The sequence below is a fragment of the Mytilus californianus genome, unplaced genomic scaffold (genome assembly GCF_021869535.1).
Source record: "Mytilus californianus isolate M0D057914Y unplaced genomic scaffold, xbMytCali1.0.p SCAF_2, whole genome shotgun sequence".
Classification (NCBI taxonomy): Eukaryota; Metazoa; Mollusca; class Bivalvia; order Mytilida; family Mytilidae; genus Mytilus; species Mytilus californianus.
This window is the reverse complement of record NW_026262668.1, coordinates 39,192,884-39,217,952: the sequence shown is the minus strand read 5'-3', so window position 1 is coordinate 39,217,952 and position 25,069 is coordinate 39,192,884. Positions and strand designations below refer to the sequence as shown.

The 25,069-nt window shown below is 34.2% G+C and overlaps 1 protein-coding gene across 2 annotated transcripts in view; it reads left to right on the top strand.

Moving 5' to 3' along the window:
* The window catches only part of LOC127727919 (angiotensin-converting enzyme-like), a 141,043-nt gene that overhangs the window by 113,837 nt on the left and 2,137 nt on the right, over positions 1-25,069 (top strand). For both annotated transcript variants that reach the window (XM_052235071.1, XM_052235070.1), the window contains exons 10-12: positions 5,430-5,574; positions 6,127-6,225; positions 9,637-9,759. In XM_052235071.1, the coding sequence (XP_052091031.1) occupies positions 5,430-5,574; positions 6,127-6,225; positions 9,637-9,759 (367 nt within the window). The remainder of the gene's footprint in view (positions 1-5,429; positions 5,575-6,126; positions 6,226-9,636; positions 9,760-25,069) is intronic.

Below are 25,069 nucleotides of genomic sequence, written 5' to 3'. Positions count from 1 at the left end.
ATTGAACATACACTGAACAATTAAATTTGACCTATGATACAATGTAAATACAAAATAAATAAACTAAGGGAAGAATAATAAAAGTAACATGTTATATCGGTATGAAATGTTAAACAATTAAAGAAAAACAATATGCTCGAACAAAAATATAGCCGTTTGCAATAACTTTAAACACAGGTAAATGAAAATAATTTTGTTGTTAGGTATACGTATACAGTTCCAATAGAGAAAGGAAATATTTTTACAAAATAAATAATTTTGATGTTCATAGTACGAAGTGAAAATTTATAGTAATACCAAACACTTATAAAAGCTAGTATATAGACCAGATATAACCCTGAATAACATTAAATAACAAAAAAAGCAATACAATTAGTATCAACAGGTCAAATAAACAAAAAGTACGATTTGAGAGTACTCGCAGTTACTGACAGCTAGTTAAAAGCCAAAACAATTAATAATAAAAAATCATGCATCAGAGACTAAAATCAACTAAAACACATCCCAGGGATTTAGTATTTTAACGTCATGGACAGTCAAAGAAGCCATGACTTGTGCAATGCCAAAAATAAATGTATCGACAGGCAGTAGGATAGTTAGGAATTAACCTCTTTATAGATCAAAATGAATGTGGGTATGTCTTTATACATCCCGTTTGAAAAGAATACAAATTTAGTTATGTTTTAATTTGCTGATGACAAAATCGATATTAGTGCCAATGTAAACTATATTCAAAGATCTAATTACAACATTGGTAGGATAACCTTTACTAATAAGTTTGTTTAAAGGTTCGATGAGTTTACACGGATCACATAGTGATTTCCGCGCTTTAAGTACAATATTACCGTAAAATTTAGGATGTGAAATACCGTTTTTAATCAGTTTTCTACAAGTACAGCCAAATTTACTAATCAAATCTTTGTATCTATGAAAGAACTTAGCAAAAGTTTTACGTAATTTATGGTAACGAAATCCCTGATTTAATAATTTACCAGTGATGCATTGATTACGTTCGTTAAAATCTATGACATCACTACACACACGGGCATAACGAACGAGTTGGGATATATAAACACCGTATGATGGAGCCAAAGGAACATTGCCGTCTAAAAAAGGAAAATTAACAATAGGGAATGAAAAATCGTCTCTTTTGTCGTAAATTTTCGTATGGAGTTTCCCTTTAGAGATTGAAATGTCCAAATCCAGAAAAGGACAACTACTGCTGTTTATGTTAGATTTAGTTAAAGTAAGTTCTATTGGGTAAATGTCGGTAGTATATTTAGAGAACTCTGGATTATTTAACGAAAAAATATCATCTAGATAACGGAAGGTGTTGTTTATATAAGAATATATTTCATTTTCCCGAGAACAAAAATCTGTTTAGTGGCACTACAGCAAATATCTATATGTACTGACCACTTGCAGTTGTTAGAAAACGCAACACCCAAATGTTTGTGGTCATCAACTTTTTTAACAAATTGTCCATTAAATTTCAAATGAATAGGCTGGAAATCCTTCCAGAAATTAAGCACCATATATTCTGTTTTTTGAGGATTAAAATCTACAAGCCATTGTTTTGACTAATTGTTAAAAGTTTCTAGATCCATAATTAATCTCCTCTTTATATCTATAACAATATTCGAAGAATGCATAAGTGAACTATCATCGGTAAAAAGTCTTACTAAACATTGAATTTCATCTGCTATGTCATTTACAAACATAATAAATAATAAGGACCCAAGTACTGAGCCTTGGGGCACACCTGCTTTTAATGTTCCAAATGTGGATTCTGATTTTTTTAGAAGTACTTTCTGTTTCCTATTACTTAAATAATTTTCAATCCAACTCAATAATTTGCCTTTTATACCATAAGTTTTAATGTTTGCCAGTAGACCTTTATGCCAAAGTCGGTCAAAAGCCTTTGAGATATCACAAAGACATGTAAGTACAAACCTGGTGATAAGTCTAATTCGGTAGGTCACTTCATTTTCTTGCTCTGTTTATTAAAATTGGCATGCAGTCTAACTGAATTATTCAACGTCTTCATTCGTAATTTCCTGCCAATTTATCTAATATAATTGAGAATGGAAACGGGGAATGTGTCAAGGAGACAACAACCCGACCAAAGAGCAAAAAACAGCCCAAGGCCACAAATGGGTCTTCAACGCAGCGAGAAAATCCCGCACATGGAGGCGGGTTTCAGCTGGCCCCGAAACAATAATGTATACTAGTTCAGCGGAATGGACGCCACATTAAACTCCGAAACATACAAATTAACTAAAATCAACAAACACACACACACAAGACTAACAAGGGCTAGAGGTTCCTGACTTGGGACAGGCGCAAAAATGCTGCGAGGTTAAATATGTTTTGTGAGTAACATACATTATAATATGATTTGCTTCTTTTGCTTTGTAAACAACAGCGTGGTAAAATTCTCGATATATCTGTACTGAGATGAACATATTGATGGTTATTACAATATCCTCCCACGTAAATCCAAATGTATCTTTTAACCTATGTGCAAACATAATGTCGATTGTTACAAATGAAATTGAAAAAAAAAACATCAGCACCGTTATTCTTATTCAAATGCACAACAAAAATAATTCATGCATTAAAGCTCGAAATTATGTACAAAAAAAATAAAATTCCACGAAATTCAATGAATTTCAAAACATGACGTCATATGGAATGAAAACTCTCAAGCTAATCATATAACGTTACGCGTGCCCTCTTAATTCGGAAACCACATCATTAAAATGGTTTTTGTCGAGCCTGCGACTTTTGTCGCAGAAAGTTCGACATAGGGATAGTGATCCGGCGGCGGCGGCGGCGGCGGCGTTAACTAACTTCTTCAAAGCTTTATATTTTAGAAGGTGGAAGACCTGGATGCTTCATACTTTGTATATAGATGCCTGATGTTACGAAGTTTCCGTCTGTCACATGTCCATTGTCCTTGACCTCATTTTCATGGTTCAGTGACTACTTAAAAAAAAAGTAAAGATTTTTTGTAATGTTAATTTCTCTCTTATTATGAGTAACAGGATAACTATATTTTGTATGTGCGTACCTTGCAAGGTCCTCATGCCCGTAAGACAGTTTTCACTTGACCTAAACCTCATTTCATGGATCAGTGAACAAGGTTAAGTTTTGGTGGTCAAGTCCATATCTCAGATACTATAAGCAATAGGTCTAGTATATTTGGTGTATGGAAGGATTGTAAGGTGAACATGTCCAACTGGCAGGTGTCATCTGACCTTTACCTCCTTTATGGGTCAAGGGTTATAGTTAAGTTTTTGTGTTTTGGTCTGTTTTTCTTATACTGTATGCAATAGGTTAACTATATTTGGTGTATGGAATGATTGTAAGGTGTACATGTCCAACTGGCAGGTGTCATCTGACCTTGACCTCATTTTCATGGTTCAGTGGTCAAAGTTAAGTTTTTGAGTTTTTGGCTTTTTTTCTAATACTATATGCAATAGGTTAACTATATTTGGTGTATGGAAATATTTTATGATGTGCATGTCAGTCTCGCAGGTTTTATTTGACCTTGACCTCATTTTCACGGTTCATTGCTCAGTGTTAAGTTTTTGTGTTTTGTTCTTTTTTCCTAAACTATAAGCAATAGGTCAACTATATTTGTTGTATGGAAGGATTGTAAGCTGTATATGTCTGTATGGCAGGTATCATCTGACCTTGACCCCATTTTGGTGGTTCATTGGTCAATGTTAAGTTTTCATGGTTAAGTTTGTTTCTTAGATTCTATAAGCAAAAGGTCAACTATATTTAATGCATAGATTATATGTAAGGTGTACATGTCTGCCTGGCATGGTTCATCTGACCTTGACCTCATTTTCATGGTTCATTGGTCAATGTTTAGTTTTCTTTGTTAAGTCTGTATCTTCGAAACTTTGGCAAATAGCTATAGGTTAACTATATTTGGTGTATTGAATGATTGTCAGGTGTACATGTATTTATCGTTTGCTTTATCTGACTTTGACCTCATTTTCTTGGATCATGTTAAGTTTATGTGATAGTTGTAGTAAAGCTTTATATTTAGGACTATCAACATAATATCAATGGTTAGTAAAGAAGGCGAGACATTTCAGCGTGTGCACTCTTGTTTAGGTAGGTGTTTTTTATTCTACTGCATTGTTCTCACATTTATGGATTTCAGCAAGTCAACATGGCGGCTCAATCCTTAGTTACAGAAATTAACTGTAAAATTGACGATAAACATAGAAGCCAACGAAAAACAAAATGTTTGGGTTGAAAATTATAAGGATAAAAAAATTAATTCTGACTCTGATATTTAAGAAATAATCCATGCTCTATCTTACAGGGGGTAAAATAAATATCCACACAAACGGAGCACTAATTTTCGCTATAGGTTTTTAAATTACCGTGTCCTATTAGAATCGAATGAATTCATGCAATCCATAGATTTGCATGGCATGGGCCGTTATATTCGTTAACTTTTATTTCGTTAAAATTCGAATATAACCGCGGTCCAGGCCATGTGAAAATTTCCAACAAATTAGAAATTATGAGTTAATGTATTTTACATAAAGTTTTTTTTAGATTTTATGACAGTATTCTTTTTATTTCTTTGCCAGACAAAATTTACAATTTGTTGATATTACTACGCAGCTGTGTAATTCAATGCACAGATGTAGCACAACCGACATTAAACAAAGAATTTCACTCCTAGTGGAGTAGTGGGTTTTTGTCCCATGTGAAGGCCCCATTGTGACTTTCAGATATAGAACAGTAATAAAGGCGCCGTTCCCTTGCTTTTGGGGTTTTCACATGCGCGTAGTGATTTTATTGTTTCTTTTTATAATCTTTGAGAATAAGCAGAGTAAAGGATTAACCAGTTCTCAAAATTGCTAAATGAATCTAATACTGTCGAGAATTTCCTCTGTTTTGTAATTTTGGTATAATTTTGGTTGCCATGCGATCTTAAAAGAGAGGCGAAATATACCAGAGGGACATTCAATAATATATATATATATATATAAACCTTGTCTGCAGGTACAACAACATATTTGTCATTGAGGTACAACATGTAAGACAGATTTCATGCAACATTTTGGCCTATTAAGATAGATGTTGAAAGAGTATTCATATACCTGTTAGTTTGTAAATTCTTCTTTTTATCAACGACTTCACAAACCTTCGGAAAGAATAACTACAACCTGTTTCTCTTCTTTTATGTTTGCCCGTTGTCTGGCATAATCCTCTAAATCACGCCTTCGGAATTTTATATTAAAACGTTATTTCAAATGAATGGATTTATTATCACGGCCCTTTGGCCCTCCGGCGGCTATCTCTGTATGTATATCTTTTTTATTAAAGCCCCCCTTCTTTACCTTGTTCTCTTCCCTCAAAATACAACACCAAACAACATGTTTATCTTTTCTCAGAGAGCGATATCAATTTTTTGATGCAAATGGCGCTGGACAAAATTGCATTCCTGCCCTTTGGATACCTCATTGATCAGTGGAGATGGAGTGTGTTTCGAAGCGATACAACACCTAATAATTACACTGCAAATTGGTGGGATCTTAGGTATTTTTATAATGATATTTATCTAATTTACCTAACGCGTAGAATTTTGTTAAAGTTAAAGAAAACTAATGCTTATTTTATTTCCAACATCGCTGATACGTTTTTCTAGTTACAAAACTAAGATTATAACAAACATTTTTAAATTTCTCATATTATCTGTACATGTTCGGTTCTTATAATATCTTGGCTTTCAAATTTTCGGCTTTGAGCGTTCCTGGTGAAAGTAAATCAAGAAAAGCGCTTCGGAAGCATACAATTTATAAAGTGTTGTTTTCATTTTGTAAACCGTTTCAGAGAGTTCGATTATCTTTTTTTATAAACCACACGCGGATCAAATTGTTGTATGTTATTTCTCGCAAAATCATTTCGAAATATTTTTCCTGAAATAATTAGAAAAACAGATACTTCCATTTTACCTATAAAAAAAAACACAGTCGGCTAGCTTCGCATTTCAAATTTTGAAAAGTTTATTATCAAAAATGGATGAATATAATCCATAACGGGTTATTTTGACATAATCGATATACGTATATATTTTTTTGTATGTATAAGATGTGGCTATCAAGGTATTTCACCTCCAGTTCAGCGAACAGAACAAGATTTTGACCCTGGTGCAAAATACCATATACCTGGAAACACACCATATATCAGGTAATCTGATATTATTTGCAACAGTATCAAACTTGTTTTATATTATAAAATATTTGAACAACATATGCATGCTAGCGAATCGTTTCAATAGCCCCTTAATCTAATATTTAACATGTTAACATAATGCCTAATGACTACTTGTCTGAGCAAACATTTTAAAATGAATTGTCAGATCTGTATATGTCGTATACACAAAACACAGTTGCAAAACAAACGACGTTATTGAAGAAATATGACTTTCTATAATACATTTTTTAAGGATTTACAAAACAGACTAAAGATTTCACTATTTCCACATGTTTCGTACATTTTCATTTTTATATATAACATTCAAAAATATAATGGTTTCTTTCGAAAGGAAAATTATGAAAATAAGTATATCTCAAATATATTAAAAAATCTACTGTAAACATAGAATCATGTGCAAAACAGTGCAGGCGAGACCATTGATTGGCGCTCTAAAATATCCCATTGACTGGGTCAGATTAGGTGAACGTTCGTCTGTAACGCCCACAACTCACGACGTATTTATTATAAACATTTAAACTGTGGGGTTGCCAAAGGGTCTCAGTATATATACGAACTACAGTGCACAGTATATTATATACATATTTTATTTGCGATCATAAAATGTACGAAGTCGTCCATTACTATGTTAATTGGGTCGATTAAAATAAAAGCTGAATATGTTTCTGTTGCCAAGGGTTTTTCACAAGTATAGTAGTTAGCAGAAAAGATCACCAAACTATACATTGTATACTGAACTGCGGCCAAGCTTAGCGAATGGTCGTGCAACATAATCAGTCAAACAAACTTTATTAGATTAACTCGTTAAGGAACGATCGTTTTCATTGGTCAATTCAAACCTTCGACCTCACACCTGCGAAAATAGAACACGCGTACTATAAAGCTGAATGGACTGATCAGTATTCACGTAGCCGGTCAAGGTCGTTAAAAACTTCCATCGTCGTATTCACGTACATGATTGTGTTCTTGATTATCCCATGGCAATTCTAGCTTTTATACATGTGCATGTAAAATTTTAAACTTTAATCTTAACAGTCACGTCGAAATATTTAATGCAACTGTCTCCTCTCAATTGGTTCTGGATTAAGGGAGCTACCATTTTATTTTGATTGGGGGTAGGGGACTTGGATGAAACATTTTGTCCTGCATTTTTTTTAGTTGTTATCTCTGTCCTGTCTGTCTATTTTTCAGTCTGTTAGGTCCTGACTATATTTATTAGTTTATCCTGATTTTTTTTACATAAATCGTCATCCTGCCTTTTTTTTGTCAAGTTGCTCACCCTGCCTTATCTTTTATCCAATGGACTTGATGAATTAACGTTGTACTTGAAATGAAACCGTACTTAACTACAAAAATAACCAAATTACATACTAAAGATATTGCTCGATTTTTATAGTAAATGGGTTTGTGTTATAAACTGTCATGTTCATTATTCATATTCTTTCATAAGTTTTAGGATAGTGTGATTTTTTTTCTGATTTAGTTTACTTGATTTTGAAAAAAAAATCCCGAAATTCTAAGTAAATTCAGAACATGTAACCAGCCATGCTTTGTTTAGAGAAAAAATGGAGATGGCAAACCATGGCACAGTGGAAGGAAATGTACTTTATAAACTCCAGCGATATACTTTCTTAATTTATAATTAACTGTTTTGCTATCCTCGGTTGAAAATTATATATTGTAAATATTTAAATAGTTGCATAGAAAACAATCAGTTTTAAACAGTGTGGTTATTCACTAAATGTTTTGATAAAAGGTGACTCCATTTTTGTACATACTTTTACGGTAGTCATCCTTAATTTCTTAATATTTCGTTTATAAGTTTATCATACATGTATGATTTTGTATTTCATTTTAATACGCACGCATGCCACACGTTACTTTGGCGGATAGTTCAACAATGTTATGCAAAGCTCTATTCTTACGGTATGAAATTAAAGGATAAATTTTCAACCAATTAAAGTCGAAAACAGTACATTTATATAGTTCCTTATAAACTACGACATTTCTCACAAGTATTTATTTATTTTTTAGTTCCACACATGCAAAAATAAAATCTTCGCCGATGAAACATTTCAAACCTTTTTACACCAACATGCCTTCACTGAATTCATTTGAATTTCGTGGTGACCATGATAGTACATTGCATAGTACATCTATATTCACGTGCACACATGATATGATCTTTCGGGGACAATTTGCTCGTTTATGACACGTCATTTCTGAATGACCAAACGCTTAGCTACTTTATTTTCGTTTTATAGCATGAAAACAATAAAAGAGGAATGTGCAACCCATCATAAATTTAAAATGGATCAGTATTATGAGATCCTTATTATAAGTAACTACGACATTGTCAGGATAATAACCTAGCGTCAATATGAAAGAAATTAAAGTGGTTCATACATTCATCCGTATAAAGCCGCACATGTATTTTATTTTATCCTTATATTTTTCATAGTGCGGTACAAGTGCTGCATGCATAAAGAATATTACTTAACACAAATTATTAGTATAATATTTCGACCCCACTATTTGAAATTCACAAAATACTTATTTAATTATTTCGACCAAAAATCATTGTTTTTTTACGTTCGTAGTAACGTAGTACATTCCATTGTCGGTCACCTGTGTCAATTCACGTGCACACTACAATTGTTGTTGTATTTAAATCTTTCGGCCAATGAAATGAGACGTTGCAAGTTGTTTGTTTGTGATACGCCAGAATGTTATCAATGAATTACCAATCGCTAAACTTGACTGTACCTATTCAAAAACGTAAATGCAAATTTCATAAGGCTTGATCCAAATAGCCTTTTTACTGTCTAATAACTTGCAAGTACGAAAAAGACAGGAAAGAAGTATTATATTTGTCTATATGTTTTGTGTTTGCACACTTTTTAAAGTTGATCATGCATTCGTTCTAAAATAAAATTTTGACCAGATAAAAGTTAAAAGATGACATAATTGGACAACCGCAATTGTTAAATCGCTTTGACGTCCGAAAAAAAGATAATAATCAACACATCCATTGTAACTTTTAAAGCCAGTTAAATCCTTTTTTGCTGAAAGAACGTCCGATATCATAAAAATTCATTATCAAAACATAACAAAAACACAAGTAAAGAACGTTTAAGTATTCAATATAAATCAAAACACAAAGGTTATTCCTGATTAGTTTTTCGAATTATTTTATTTAGGCGTTGAGACCCTTTGGTGACCCCACAGTTTAAATGTCTATAATAAATACGTCGTGAGTTGTGGGCGTTACAGACGAACGTTCACCTAATCTGACCCAGTCAATGGGATATTTTAGAGCGCCAATCAATGGTCTCGCCTACACTGTTTTGCACATGATTCTATAATGATACATTTATTGTTTAGATATTTCGTCAGTTTTGTGATACAATTTCAATGGCACAAAGCATTGTGTGATGAAATAGGCTATTCAGGTCCTCTTCATAGATGTGATATCTACAATGATACAAGAGCTGGAGCAAAATTGAGGTAATACATAATTAAAAGATAAACGTGATGATGAACAGCAGCTTGGAGCAAATATGTATTTATTTTTTAGTGATTTAAATCTAACACCCCCCCCCCCCCCCCAAAAAAAAAAACTTCTTTTTTGAAATACCAGTAATATTTAATTGCGTTCCTTTCGATGTTTTCAATCATATTTGCTTAGTTTGAAAATTATTATAACGCAAAAGAGACTTGATACAGAGCTTTTATGTGGTAGGAAAAATTCAAAGTCACTGTCATATGCTATTTTTATTTTGATACGGCTTACACTTTAATGTATTTGGCAGCCTAACTACGGTACGGTATTCGATTTTATATGTTGCAGGTTAATGTAGAAACGCATTTTATATAAACATGAAAAGACGTAGTATGATTGCCAATGAGACAACTCTTTACCAAAGACCAAATGACGTAGAAGTTATCAACTATAGGTTACCGTACGGCCTTCAACAATGTACAAAACTCATACCGCATATCTGACTATAAAATGCCCCAAATGACACACGTAAAACGATTCACACGAAAACACTTAAGATCTGGTCCCAAACAAAAACCGAGAAACAATATGATATACAGCAACAAACGACGATTACTTTTTACAGGCTCCTGACTTAGAACAGGCACATACAGAATGTGGCTTGGTTATAAAACATGTAAGCGGGCGTCCAACCCTTCCTCTAACCTGGAACAGTGGTGCAACAGCACAACACAAGAACACAATGTACAAGACAATAAACGGAAAACAAATAGTGTAATGACTCCCATCTATTTTTTGCTGGGCATTAAATAATGGACTTCATTAAAGATAACCGTTATATTTATTGTCATATAATCCACTCTATTAACACAAGGTAGCATGAATAACAAAGGTATGCTGGTGTTCAATGAATGATTACAAATGATGACAGGTGAGTATAATTCCAAAGTGAACGGTAAAAAGCTGAAAGAACAAATGAAAACACAATATAAAACCTATCAATCAAAACAATTTGCCAAAACATACAAAAATACAAAGTTGACTTATGACACTAATTGTGTTCCATACATTCACATAAAAAATAAAAGCAATAATAATATATCAAGTTTGGTAACATAACTGTGGGTCAAAATTGGTGTTAACAGCTTTTAATGTGTTGAAAACTCTACAAGTATCAAAAATTATGTATGCAAATTATGACACAAACTGCTTTCCATACTTTAAAAATATCGAAATGAGGGGGGTGTTATGAATCATACAAAAATTACCAAAATGGGTATTTGAATATTTATAGAACATTTTTATAGTGTAATCTTGTCTCTGTGTGTTTACAAGTAATAACAAACGGCTGTGAAACAATAAAAAAAAAATAATCTGGTGACGTGGCATATTTTGTCATCATTGCCATTTACCCTACGTTTTATACGTCATCAAAACACAATACATGTTGTGTATGCTTACAATAAACAGTTCTTCAAATTTTCAATATGCTATAAACTTACACTGTGCCGGAATCTGGCAGATATGTCAATAAATGATGCTGAATTATTAACGTGATCATGTAAATAAGGGGAAAGTAACGAAGAAGATAATAAATGTAAGTCAACTTTCGGAAACATCATGAAATATTTACGGACAAGTCAGTACACTCCCCGTCTGGCATGTTATTTATGCCACCACACTATTCACCAGTTCTTAGACAATAGCACAAGTTCTGTCACTGGTCTAACAAAGAAAGCTGGTTTGACACAGTCTTTGTCCACAGTACGCACTATACGAATTTCTACCTTACGTACTAAATTGTCAGCGCTAGGGAATGTTTTAGTGACTATTCCCATTGGCCAACTTAAGCGATTAACTTGATTGTCCTTGAGCAACACGACATCTCCTTCTTGAATGTTTTCTCTTTCTTGAGTCCATTTCTGTCGAGCTTGTAAAGTTTGCAAGTATTCCACTCGCCAACGTTTCCAGAAAACGTCCGAAAGGTATTGTACACGCTTCCACTGTGCATAATACATGTCTTTACAATCGAATGACACATCCTTTGGAATCAATACACTAGGCTTTTGAGTGATGATAAGATTAGGTGTGAGAGGTAATGGCTCATTTGCGTCCGTAGGTACGCATGTTAAAGGCCTGGAGTTAATTATTGCCGACACTTCCGCTAACAATGTTACTAACACTTCATGCGATAGTTCTTTTCCGGGAAGTTTTGATAACATGGAGTCCAGGATTGATCGCGTTGTTCTAATCATTCTTTCCCATATACCTCCCATATGAGATGAATGAGGTGAATTGAAATGCCACTCTATGCCATTATCATATAAATGTTCCTTAATAGGTCCATCTTCTACATTGATACTATCGATACCTAGTTGGTCAGTGGCTCCAACGAAATTAGTACCTCTGTCAGACCTGATAAGTTTTACTTCTCCTCGAATAGCTATGAATCGCTTGAAGGCGTTAATAAACGACGAGGAACTCATTTCCTCAACAACTTCAAGATGTACACCTCTCGTGACCATGCAAGTAAAGATGATTGCCCAACGTTTTGCATTTGCGAATCCACCTCTCGTACGTCGGCTAATGACAGACCAGGGTCCAAAGGTATCGATACCAATTGACGTGAATGGTGTTTCTGGAATCACACGGTCCTTAGGCAAGTCAGCCATTTTTTGTTGTTCGGTAGGTCTGCGAAGCTTACGGCAAGTTATACATTTGTGAATTAGTGAAGAAACTAGACGTTTTTCACCTACTATCCAGTATCCTCCTGTTCGTATTGCTCCCGATGTAAATTGTCTGCCTTGATGTTGTATCTTTTGATGAAAGAAACGAATGATCAAAGTTGCTATCCAATGTCTACTTGGTATTATAATCGGATTCCTTTCGTCTGGTTGTACATTTGACATTTTGATACGCCCACCAACACGCAGAATGCCTTCATTGTCGATAAATGGACTTAACTGCAACAATGCACTATGTCCACCGAGCGGCCTGCCGTTTTTAATACAATCGATTTCATCTGAAAAGATTTCGTTTTGCACCACTCCAACGACGAACTTCTCCGCATCCCTGAACCGACACCTAGTGTCTTTTGAGATTCTATTGGCAAGAAAGTTTTTTATCAGTGTAATTGATCTAACGAGTGACTTCCAGTTTCCAAATCTTTCGAATCGTTGTGATCCTAAGGAGAACTCCTCGAGACTCGTTGTTTTTCTACTTGTAATTTCAGGACGTATTTCGTTATCGGTGTCAGGATTAATGAGAGAAAAGCTTTCAAGAGTTTGATCGACATCATTTTTTATCACCGGACCAGATAGCCATATACTATTTTCTAATTTCGAAGGAATTATTGATCGAGTCGCCAGATCGGCTGGGTTGCCATCTGTGTGTACATAAGACCATTGCTCGGAATTTGACACTGTGTGAATTTTTGCAACACGGTTTGAAACATAATTGTAAAATCGTCGTGATGAATTGAAGATGTACCCTAGTACAACTTTACTATCGGTATAATACTGAATATCAGACAAAGGTATATCTAACTGGTCGGATAGTGTTTGTCCTATCTCTGTTGCTAGCAATGCCCCACATAGTTCTAAGCGTGGAATCGAATGGCCGTGATTGGGTGCAACCTTGGCCTTCCCCATAACGAAACCAAAATTCTTATTGTCATCTAGTTGTAAGTAACCAACTGCGGCTATTGCCTTCTCGGATGCGTCGGAATAAATGTGGATCTTCCTTATTTTCGCTGAGCTAAATGAAGTTGGTACAAACATCCGTTTAAATTTTACTTTTTCCAAATCGAAGAGTGACGTTCTCCAAGATTCCCACTCGTTGTAAATCTCTTCCGGTAATGGTTCATCCCACATGATATGTCCTGTCATAACTGACCTGAGCAGTAATTTTCCTTTAATAGTTACTGGCGCTAAGTATCCAAGTGGATCAAATATACTGTTTATTGTGGATAATAATCCTCGACGAGTATATGGTTTGATATCTCTATCGATGCAGTACATAAAAGTATCAATTTTCAGGTCCCAGTTCATACCGAGGCTATGTTGTACTGGAAGAATATCGGAACTAAGGTCGAGATCCTTAAGACCATTTGCAAGATCGTCATTGTCAACTGAATGCATAACTTCCTCAACATTTGAAGATATCTTGTGCAGTCGAATGTTACCAATAGACTTTAAAGCTGACTTGGTTCTCTTCATGAGATCAATTGCTTCGGCGGTAGAAGGTTTTGAAGTTAACCCATCGTCAACGTAGAAGTCTCTAGTGACAAAATCAAGCATATCGGAGCCAAACTCATTTTCTCCTTCCATGGCAGTTTTTCTAAGTCCGTATGATGCAATAGCAGGGCTAGGACTATTGCCGAATACGTGCACACACATGCGATACACTGTTAGAGGCTTGTCAAAATCATTGTCGGTGTACCAGAAAAATCGTAGATAGTCTCTGTGTTTTTCATCCACTTTGAAACTGTAAAACATTTGTTCTATATCGCCCATAATGGCCACTTGCTCCCTTCGGAAGCGGAGCAAAACACCGATTAAATTATTCGTCAAATCTGGTCCACTAAGCAACACATTGTTGAGAGACACGCCATCAAATTGTGCAGAGGAATCAAACACAGCACGAAGTTTTCCAGGTTTCTTGGGGTGATAAACCCCGAAAATAGGTAAATACCATTGTTCCTGATCATCGTTGATATGTGGGGCCTTCTCAGCATGACCCTTTTCTAGAATTGTGTTCATAAACGTGAAGAAATGTTCACGCTTCTGAAGATCTTTGCGAAGATTTGCATCTAGACCTTTGGCTCTTTTCCATGCTAGATTCCTGTTATTTGGTAGAACTTGACGATCTTGTCGAAACGGTAGTGGGGCGGACCAATTACCACTTGAGTCCTTCCAAAAGTTTGTATCCATAGATTCAATAAATTCTCTGTCATCACGTGACAGTCCAGGTTTATCATCATCAAGACGGCGAATAAACACATCTTTTCCAATGTTGTCGTATGCAGTTTCATTAACTTCAAGTGTACGCACTTCATCAATTTTAAGTTCATTTGTACACGGTGGAAATATTGATATCCTATCCGAAGAAAGTAAGTATGTCTTTTTAACACGAGTTTCGTCTGGATGGTGTAGTTTTCCGAGACAAGTTTCGCCAATAACTGTCCATCCCAGAGGGAGTTTCTGTGCGTAAGGCGCATTCTCAGAGCCAATTCTTTGATCAAGCACATGATGAGCAGAGATGAGATCGCGTCCAATTAAGAGCAAGATTTTAGACTCTTCGTCAAGAGGTTCGATAAAGTCCACGAGATCATTGAGATGATGGTGAAACAAAACAACTTCCCGAGTCGGTATTTCGTCTTGAGAATCTGGAATGAGGTTACACTCTAAAATGTCAGGCACATGTAATTGAGTTTGTTTATCTATTGACTCGACGACTAGACCACTAAGCTTTCGACCAGATGCTTGAGATTTTCCGGAACATGTTGACAAGATAAAATCAGAGACACTTGTAGAACCAAAGTAATCGAAGAGTTCTGATTTTCCTAAAGTCCTATTCGATTGATCGTCCATCAAAGCATATACTTTTAGCTTTCTATCCGGATTGTCACTAAGATACACTTCTACTGGTATGATCTTTGCGCAAGATTTGCCACCAAATTTATCCATGCAAATTTGTGTGCAGGCTGATTTTATAGGAGTTTGAACTTGGTGTTCCTCATCATAACGCTCCCCGCCATGACCTGATGGCTCTGTAGATTGTTGCTCTCGATTTTTTATGTGCAGTGCTGTAGGGTGATCTGTTTTTCCACAATCCCCACATTTTAATGCGTTAGGACAGTTCCGTTTAAAATGTGATATCGACAAGCAACACCCGAAACATAATTTGTTCAACTTTAAAAATTGCCTACGTTCTTGTATTGGCTTTGCTTTAAATGTTCTACAATCATTAAGTGTATGGTTTGTCCCATGAATCAAACATTTCTCACTCGGATCCACACTTTGATGACTTCTCTCATTTTTTGTTTCAGCAAAGTCTGTTTTCCTGCTACGAACATCATTAAGTTTCCCTTTTTTTGTTGGTAGTTTATCCTTAAAACCAGTGTTTGCCTGTTGACTTTCATATAAAAAACTCGGATTGTTCTTTACTTTGCTTTGTTGCTGAATAAACTGAGCAAATACATGAAATGGCGGATATATTGTTTTGTGTTTATCGTTATAATTGACGGCCATAGTAGTCCATCGTTCCTGAAGCTGATATGGAAGCTTAGCAACGATTGGCGTTACACCAATTGACGAGTCAAAATAGGAAAATATAACCTTGTAATTGTCATTTTCTTTCACAGATGATATTTCTGACAAGATGTCTGACAGATCATACAACTTAAAATAATCCTTGTTTGTAATGCGAGGAAAAGCTGCTAGCTTTGTCTTGAGTGCACTGTCGATAAGCTCTGGGCTACCATACCTTTCATTCAATCTCTCCCAGATTAGCTTCAGAGCTCTTGACGGATTGTTAGTGTTCGCAGCTTTGATACTTTGAACTTGTGTTTTAGAATTAGGACCAGTCCACTTTAACAAGAGGTCTATTTCCTCACTTGAATCTGCATCAATCTCTTTAACTATTTTCTTGAAACTGTCCTTCCAGGATGGATAATACTCGGGTTTATCATTGAAAATATTGAACCTTGACATTAAGAGATCACGTTTTAACAAGAAACGTGTGAAATCAGTAGCAAGAGTTCTATCACTCGGATATGGATGATTATCTGACACATGTGTCTCTGCACTACCATTTTTCCTGGGAATGAACGAGTTGGCATGTGGGTCTAATGTTCCACTGACATGTGTGTTTTCTTTTTCGATATGAATTGAACTAACTTGTTGCTGAACATGATTAATATATGCGGCAGTTTTTGATTTCGAATCAAGCGGTGGTTGATCAGGCAACACCTGTGACATATTTTCATCGCATTCATTTTGCAAGGCTTCAGCCTCTGCTTCAACTGCTGCTGCTTCCTTCTGTCGAGAAAGCAGGTCTAAATCGGCTTCAATGTCGGCTTTCTTGCGTTCGACTTTTGCTGATTCTATTGATTTTTTCTCTTCAAGAAGTGCCTTCTCCTTCAATAACAAAGTTTCTTTCTCTGCAAATTGAACTTTCACCTTTGCAGCTTCAGCTTTGGCCCTTGCTCTTACAAGAACTGATGAAGAGGAGGAACTATGTGTTTTTCTGGATGAGTGGCTTCTCCTAGAACTTTTGCTAGCTAAGGAATTTTCTCTCTCTATGGCACGTAACTCATTAATGAATGTGTTCATTCGTCTACTTTCTGTTTCCACAAAGTGTGTAAAATCTTGCATTTCACCTGATAGTTTATGAACCTCATTCATGCCTTCAGCAGTGTTATTCCTCGAAAGAAAATCTAAGTATTCTTTACAAATTGTGTCATAACGGACAGTTCCACTCATAAATTCTGTTTTTAGCTCCTGTAATGATGTTAATTCATTAGAATATGGCTCGATGTTTCTTGCTAAAAGCTGAAGGTCACTTTTAACGATTTGCATTTTTAACAGAAATTTTCTTTGTTTGTTTTCAAAAAGTTCTTTACCACTCTCGGTAAGTGTGCGTAATCTTTTATCTGTATCCGCAGTGTTGATCATCTCGGATGTAGTACTTGATGCAGAGTCAATATTGTTTTCTATACCAGCCATCTTGAATGCCAGGTAAGTTACATCACTAGCCAGGTAAATCTCCTAAGTCTTTTTACTGTAATGACTCCCATCTATTTTTTGCTGGGCATTAAATAATGGACTTCATTAAAGATAACCGTTATATTTATTGTCATATAATCCACTCTATTAACACAAGGTAGCATGAATAACAAAGGTATGCTGGTGTTCAATGAATGATTACAAATGATGACAGGTGAGTATAATTCCAAAGTGAACGGTAAAAAGCTGAAAGAACAAATGAAAACACAATATAAAACCTATCAATCAAAACAATTTGCCAAAACATACAAAAATACAAAGTTGACTTATGACACTAATTGTGTTCCATACATTCACATAAAAAATAAAAGCAATAATAATATATCAAGTTTGGTAACATAACTGTGGGTCAAAATTGGTGTTAACAGCTTTTAATGTGTTGAAAACTCTACAAGTATCAAAAATTATGTATGCAAATTATGACACAAACTGCTTTCCATACTTTAAAAATATCGAAATGAGGGGGGTGCTATGAATCATACAAAAATTACCAAAATGGGTATTTGAATATTTATAGAACATTTTTATAGTGTAATCTTGTCTCTGTGTGTTTACAAGTAATAACAAACGGTTGTGAAACAATAAAAAAAAAATAATCTGGTGACGTGGCATATTTTGTCATCATTGCCATTTACCCTACGTTTTATACGTCATCAAAACACAATACATGTTGTGTATGCTTACAATAAACAGTTCTTCAAATTTTCAATATGCTATAAACTTACACTGTGCCGGAATCTGGCAGATATGTCAATAAATGATGCTGAATTATTAACGTGATCATGTAAATAAGGGGAAATTACAAAAGAGGGGAAAGTAACGAAGAAGATAATAAATGTAAGTCAACTTTCGGAAACATCATGAAATATTTACGGACAAGTCAGTACAAATAGTATAAACAGAAACAAACGACAACCACTAAACTGCAGGCTCCTGACTTTAGACAGACACTTATAGAATCAAATGTGGTGGGGTTAAACATGTGTGTGGGCGCCCGACCCTTCCTTTAACCTTGGACAGTGGTGTAAAAGCACAACATAAGAACAACCTATAAAAATCAGTTGAAAAGGGCCTAACTCATCAGATCGATATAAAGCACAAAAACAACAAGCAAAAACACAAAACACAGATCTGAGAGTACTCGCAATTACTGAAATCTAGTTCAAAGCCAATAACAACCAAACAAATCATGTATCTAAGATTAGCTATCAATCAGTACAAATCCAACAGATCTAGTGAAAATTCGTCATTAATAATCAGAGTAAAACATGACCTTGTGCAATGCCAAAATATAGGTATCGACAGAATGAAGGACCGTGCATATGTGTATAACAATAATTTTTAGTTGGGTTTCAATTCATTGATAACAAAATCAATATTCATACCGATCAAAACAATATTAACAGATTTAAATACCGCTTTAAATTGGTAATCTTTTTGAATAAGTTTGTTTGTATGATCGATAAGCTTATGCAGATCGTATCAAAACTAACGGGCACGGTAAACAACATCACCGTAAAAATTAGGATGTGCTATCCCATTTGTAATAAGTTTTCTACAGGTACGACCAAACTTCCAAACCAAATCTTTGTATCTATGAAAGAAATTAGTAAAGGTTTAAGTAATTTGTGGGTATGCAAAAGCTTGACTTGATAATTTACCAGTAATTCATAAATTACGTTCATTGAAATTTAAATCATCACTACAAACACGGGCATAGCAATTGAGTTGGGATATATAAACATCGTAAGATAGGACCAAAGGAACACAATCGTCTCCAAAAAGGATAATTAACATTAGGGAACAAAAAATCGTCCCGTTCGTCGTGTAAAACTGAAAATTTAAATCAAGATAGGACAGTTATTGCTGCTTAAAATTTGTTTTATTTCACGTTAGTTCCTTTGATTAAACTTAAAGCAGTATATTTAGAAAATTCTTGATTATCTAACGAAAAAAATCATCAAAAAAGAGGCGTGGTTTGTGAAACAGCTGTATCTACATAGTGCAACTAGACAAATAAGTGTTCGAACATTTCGATGTTGTGTTTTGATGACTGTTGTTTTACTGTCCTTCAAACTCAGATATCGATGTGTATGTGTGTGTGTTTAGCCTGAGTGTAGAAATTGTCTCTACGCCCTTTTGTCTTTGTACTTTCCATTCATAAGTCCATCCGTTAGTCTTTGTAATGAGTAATTCTCCTCCGAGATCGCTTGGTAAAATTTAGTGAAGTTCAAAGTTTTAAAGTGCTCGTATGAAGAATGTACATGAAAGGACTTTGTTCATTATAAACAAATTCAAATAGAGTAAAATAGATAGCAATTCCAATTCACCATTATTGACCTGATTTTAAATTATCTCATTTTTACAGCGGATGACCGTGGGGGCATTCCGGTGTTATGTTGTCACAGACATTTCTACCCACGGGACTTGCGTTTTTGACTGATAACCGAACGTATTTCGTATAATTACGCGGATATTATCGAGTGCAAAATAACAGTCCTTATCGCTTGTTATATATTAATTTCATCAATAAATATTCATGAAAATAATTTTTAAGAACATAGATAAATGATATGAAAATGTTTTGTCGTGAGAAATATATATATCAATAACAAATCAAGAATACCGAAAATTTGTGTTAACGCATGCGGAAGAATATCTCAAGAACGTTTTGCAACAACCGCGGGAAAATATGAATGCCTACTCAAATCCAATCTATTAGAAAAACGAATTATTACAGAAGAGTGTCCACCATGCACTTGCACTGTCCTATCATTAGAATAGTAGAATAGAATGATATACAAATGGATGAAAATTATATATAACTGTTATACAAATATTAATATAATATATAGCAACAAACCAGAGTATACTGATAACAAATGATTATATCACTACAATATAATAGTTATTACGATGAGGTTGAATTCCCTGTCATTTATTCATCATCCACACAGGAACTTGTCTCAGAAAAAAATATATCTATGTACCTTAACCTAACTTTCAGGTATAGAGATGTGATTTTTTTCTGAGACAAGTGCTTGTAACCATCCTCCAGAACTTGCGGTCATCCGATGTTCAGTACTTCAGTACTTTGATTAACGTTTGTTTTTCACATTTATACATACCAAAGCAAAAAAAGTATCCACGAAAATAAGTTTGTTTGGATGGCATGAATATCCAATTGAAAAAAAACATGATAAATTCAACCACAATTTTTATTTCTCACAAATGTCTCAATATTTTAACTTAATCATAAATTCGTTATAATCATATATATCCTAATTGTACATGTATTATCTTTTAATATGCCAATTTTCAATCAATACGTGACAGATTACATTGTATCTATTGAAATAGCACTCTGATTTTCTGAATGCCTTAACGAGAATATTATGTGGCACATCTACCACAAAATTTTTAAGGCAAAATTAGGGCCAAGTAAATGTGAAATACAATTGGTCCAAATACATTTTTATCTATCAGTTTCAATTATGCAAATTTATTTGGTTACGTGTAGCTGTAGTAAACAGCAATACTATATAGAAAAGCTATGATTTGTTTGAATCGTTAGTGTGACACCTACACATTTCAACTACTTATGAAGTCCAATTATAACTACAATTATTGCAAATTGCTAAAATATTCAAATCACAATTAAGATATAGACTGTAAGTTTATGTAACGACAACATGTCGATTTTTCACAAGAAAATTGCGTAGTTTGATAGGGTCCCTACTTTTCACAGCACAAAAAAAAACATTTTCATTGTCTAGTATATAAAAGTTTTTATTTGATTTTGAATTATCTCATTTTGAACGTTTGCTTTTCATATTTATACATACCACTCTGTACGGGTTTTTTTTCATGTCAACAAATATCAGATACTTATTGCAGTTATGAGATCTTCGTACCAATAGAAAACTAAACGAACAAATTATAGCATGCAATACATTGGAATGTAGAAAAGAACAATTATTTGGAAAAAAAGTTTTAGGGTTTTCCTTTTATATCTATTTTTTGGAAAAGGCAATACTTTAAACCAAAGCAAAAAAAGTATTCACGAAAATAAGTTGGTTTGGATGGCATAAATATCCAATTGAAAAAAAACATGATAAATTCAACCACAATTTTTATTTCTCACAAATGTCTCAATATTTTAGCTAAATCATAAATTCGTTATAATCATATATATCCTAATTGTACATGTATTATCTTTTAATATGCCAATTTTCAATCAATACGTGACAGATTACATTGTATATTTTGAAATATCACTCTGGTTTTCTGAATGCCTTAACGACAATATCATATGGCACATCTACCACAAAATTTTAAGGCAAAATCAGGGCCATGTAAATTTAAAATAAAATTGGTCCAAATAAATATTTATCTCTCAGTTTCAATTATGCAAATTTATTTGGTTACGTGTAGCTGTAGTAAACAGCAATACTATACACTACAAACCAGTAAAAGTCTGAAATGGCCTATATTTGTACTCGACTGTACTGATTTTTACTCGACCAGTCTGAATTGGTCTGAAATTTACTTGATAATACTCGATTGTAGTCTGAACCATACTTAACAGTCTGAACTTGTACTCGACCTTTACTCGACCAGTACTTAACCATTTTATTTTCGTCTGAACCATGCTCGACCTAGTCTGAACCATGCTCGACCTATATATAGCTAGTGTGAACCATACTCGACCTAGTCTGAACCATACTCGACTAAGTCTTAACCAACCTAGACCTAATTTTTGTATCTATCTATTGTATTTCATCAATTTAGGAACTGTTTTAACAGCTATTTCCCCCTGGCTAGAAATTTAAACAACAATTTGAAATTTAAAATGTATTCAATATGGCATTGAAACCAAAATTTCACAATGAACATAATATAAATTCAACACCATATTTATCAACACTTACATATATATATCACCTTTAAAATAAAAATAAAACAAGCTGATCAAATAATCTCAAAACTGAATTGTGACTAATATCTTCAATGTTATTCAAATTTTTTGGTCGAGTACAGGTCGAGAATGGGTTAAGACTGTTTCAGACTGGTCAAGTAATAGTTCAGACTATTTTCAATGGCAAAGATAAGGGTCAAGTACAAATCAGTACGGTCGAGTATGGTTAAGACTGGGGTCGAGTAATGTCGAGTAAAATTCAGACCAATTCAGACTGGTCGAGTGAAAATCAGTACTGTCGAGTACAGATATAGGCCATTTCAGACTTTTACTGGTTTGTAGTGATATAGAAGAGCTATGATTTGTTTGAGGTTGCCGTCCTTTACAAAACGTTCTTCATGCTGATTTGTTGAATCGTTAGTGTGACACCTACACATTTCAACTACTTATGAAGTCCAATTATAACTACAATTATTGCAAATTGCTAAAATATTCACATCACAATTAAGATATATAGACTGTAAGTTTATGTAACAACAACATGTCGATTTTTTACAAGAAAATTGCGTAGTTTGATAGGGTTCCCTACTTTTCACAGCACAAAAAAAACATTTCCATTGTCTAGTATACAAAAGTTTTTACTTCCATCGTTAATGCAGTTGAAGCAACTAAGAAAACAAACATTTCTACATTTTAAAAGAGAAACATTTGAAAAGCTATTTTTGGCAGATAGTGGTATTTTTGATAATTATACGAGTTGTTCTGATTGGCTGTTTAGTTAGCGAGAAGCGCGATTGCAGTAATTTGATGACGTCAAAAACTTCCTGGTGACATCTTGTAAAATAAGAACTTGTCCGTCCTTGAATTTTCATCGTGATTTGACGGAAACTTATGTTACGTTCTTTTACCACCAAGTTTTATTTTCATGATCTAACCATGCTTATTTGAAATGCAGCCGGTCGAAACCTAAATTGAAAAAACAAAATGTACCGTTTTATTCCGTAGCGACAATTTGGCTACACTATTTTAAGTCATTGCGGTAATGACTATATTCATGCATGTTTCTGACAAGCAAATATCATGTACCAGGAATAAAGTAAATTTGTTTATAATATAATTCTTATTCATCTCAGTTTTTCCAATTTCAAGACATAAATACAAAAACTTAATATATGTTTACCTTGCGTATGCTTGGACATTTTCTGGTTTACTGTTTCAGTGATTTTTTTTTTTTTTTTGCTTTACCATGCAAATGGCTGCAGGAAAAGAAATATGCCAAGCTTCATGATAATCGGAGAGAAAAACATTTAAGAAAAAAAATCGGATCTTTTTCACACTAAACGTTGGACATGATGTTTTTGCGTAATAAAGTGTTATAATTATTGGTATTTTAAGTTTTGATTCTTATTTTTTATTATTTTTAAGCCTATTATACTCAATTCAACCCCAAATCACCATATTTTATCGAGCTAACCGTCAACGCATTGATTTTAATGTTTAAAGTAAAATGGAATTCGTACCAACATCATGCGCAACGTCATCCCCAACCTACAATTGTTTGGTTTTTAGTATTCCTGGTGAAGGTAAATCCAGAAAAGCGCCTCGGATGCACAAACATTCATGAAGTGTTATAATTATATTTTACAGCTATTATCACTGATATTGAACATCACAGTCTTTTTAGACCGGTTGGCATGGGAAAAGATGACACGGAGAAACGATTTTTTTTTCAACTTTCCTTTGCAAATAAAGGTCTTGACGCCATCTATTAAGGCAATATCCTTCATCATAAATCAGTCAAATCTAAAATATGTTCCTTATCAAAAGATAAGTCTGATACAGTCATCTTTTCTGTCTATGTAACACCTCTTGCGACCAAACTTTTTAACTACAAATATGTTGCAAGATCTGAATATTGACGACTTCACTTCAATATCTAACAAATAACAAAGGATTTCATAACTGGCTGGTTTTGTTTTCGCGAGATAAGATTTGAACTATAAACGGCCAACCCCAAACCGAGTTTAACCCCGCCACATTCTGTGTGTGCCTGTCCCAAGTCAGGAGCCTGTAATTCAGTGCATGGTTGTCGTTTGTTGCTGTGTAACATATTTGTTTTTCGTTCAACTTTTTGTACATAAATTAAGCCGTTAGTTTTCTCGTTTGAATTGTTAAAAATACATTTGTCATTTCGGAGCCTTTTTTAGCTGACTATGCGGTATGGACTTTGCTCATTGTGGAAGGTCGTACGGTGACTTATGGTTGTTAATTTCGGTTTCATTTGGTCTCTTGTGGAGAGTTGTCTCATTGGCAATCATACCACATCTTCTTATTTTTATATAACAAATGATCAGAAAGAACAAAAAAAAATTATAGGTATTTTTATATTTGTATTTAAAAGGTTAAAGAGGCAGTATCTACAAATGTCATGGTTATTTTTAAGCCGTGCAAATGCAGTAACTTTATAGATATTAATGCAAAAAAATATGTTTCGAGCCATTTTCAGGACTCTAATGACTGTAATAAAAGGAAAGACCTTATTGTTTTGTCATATGGTAGACCAGAGCTCATTAATTATTAAACATTGACACTCACATCACGAGCGAGAAA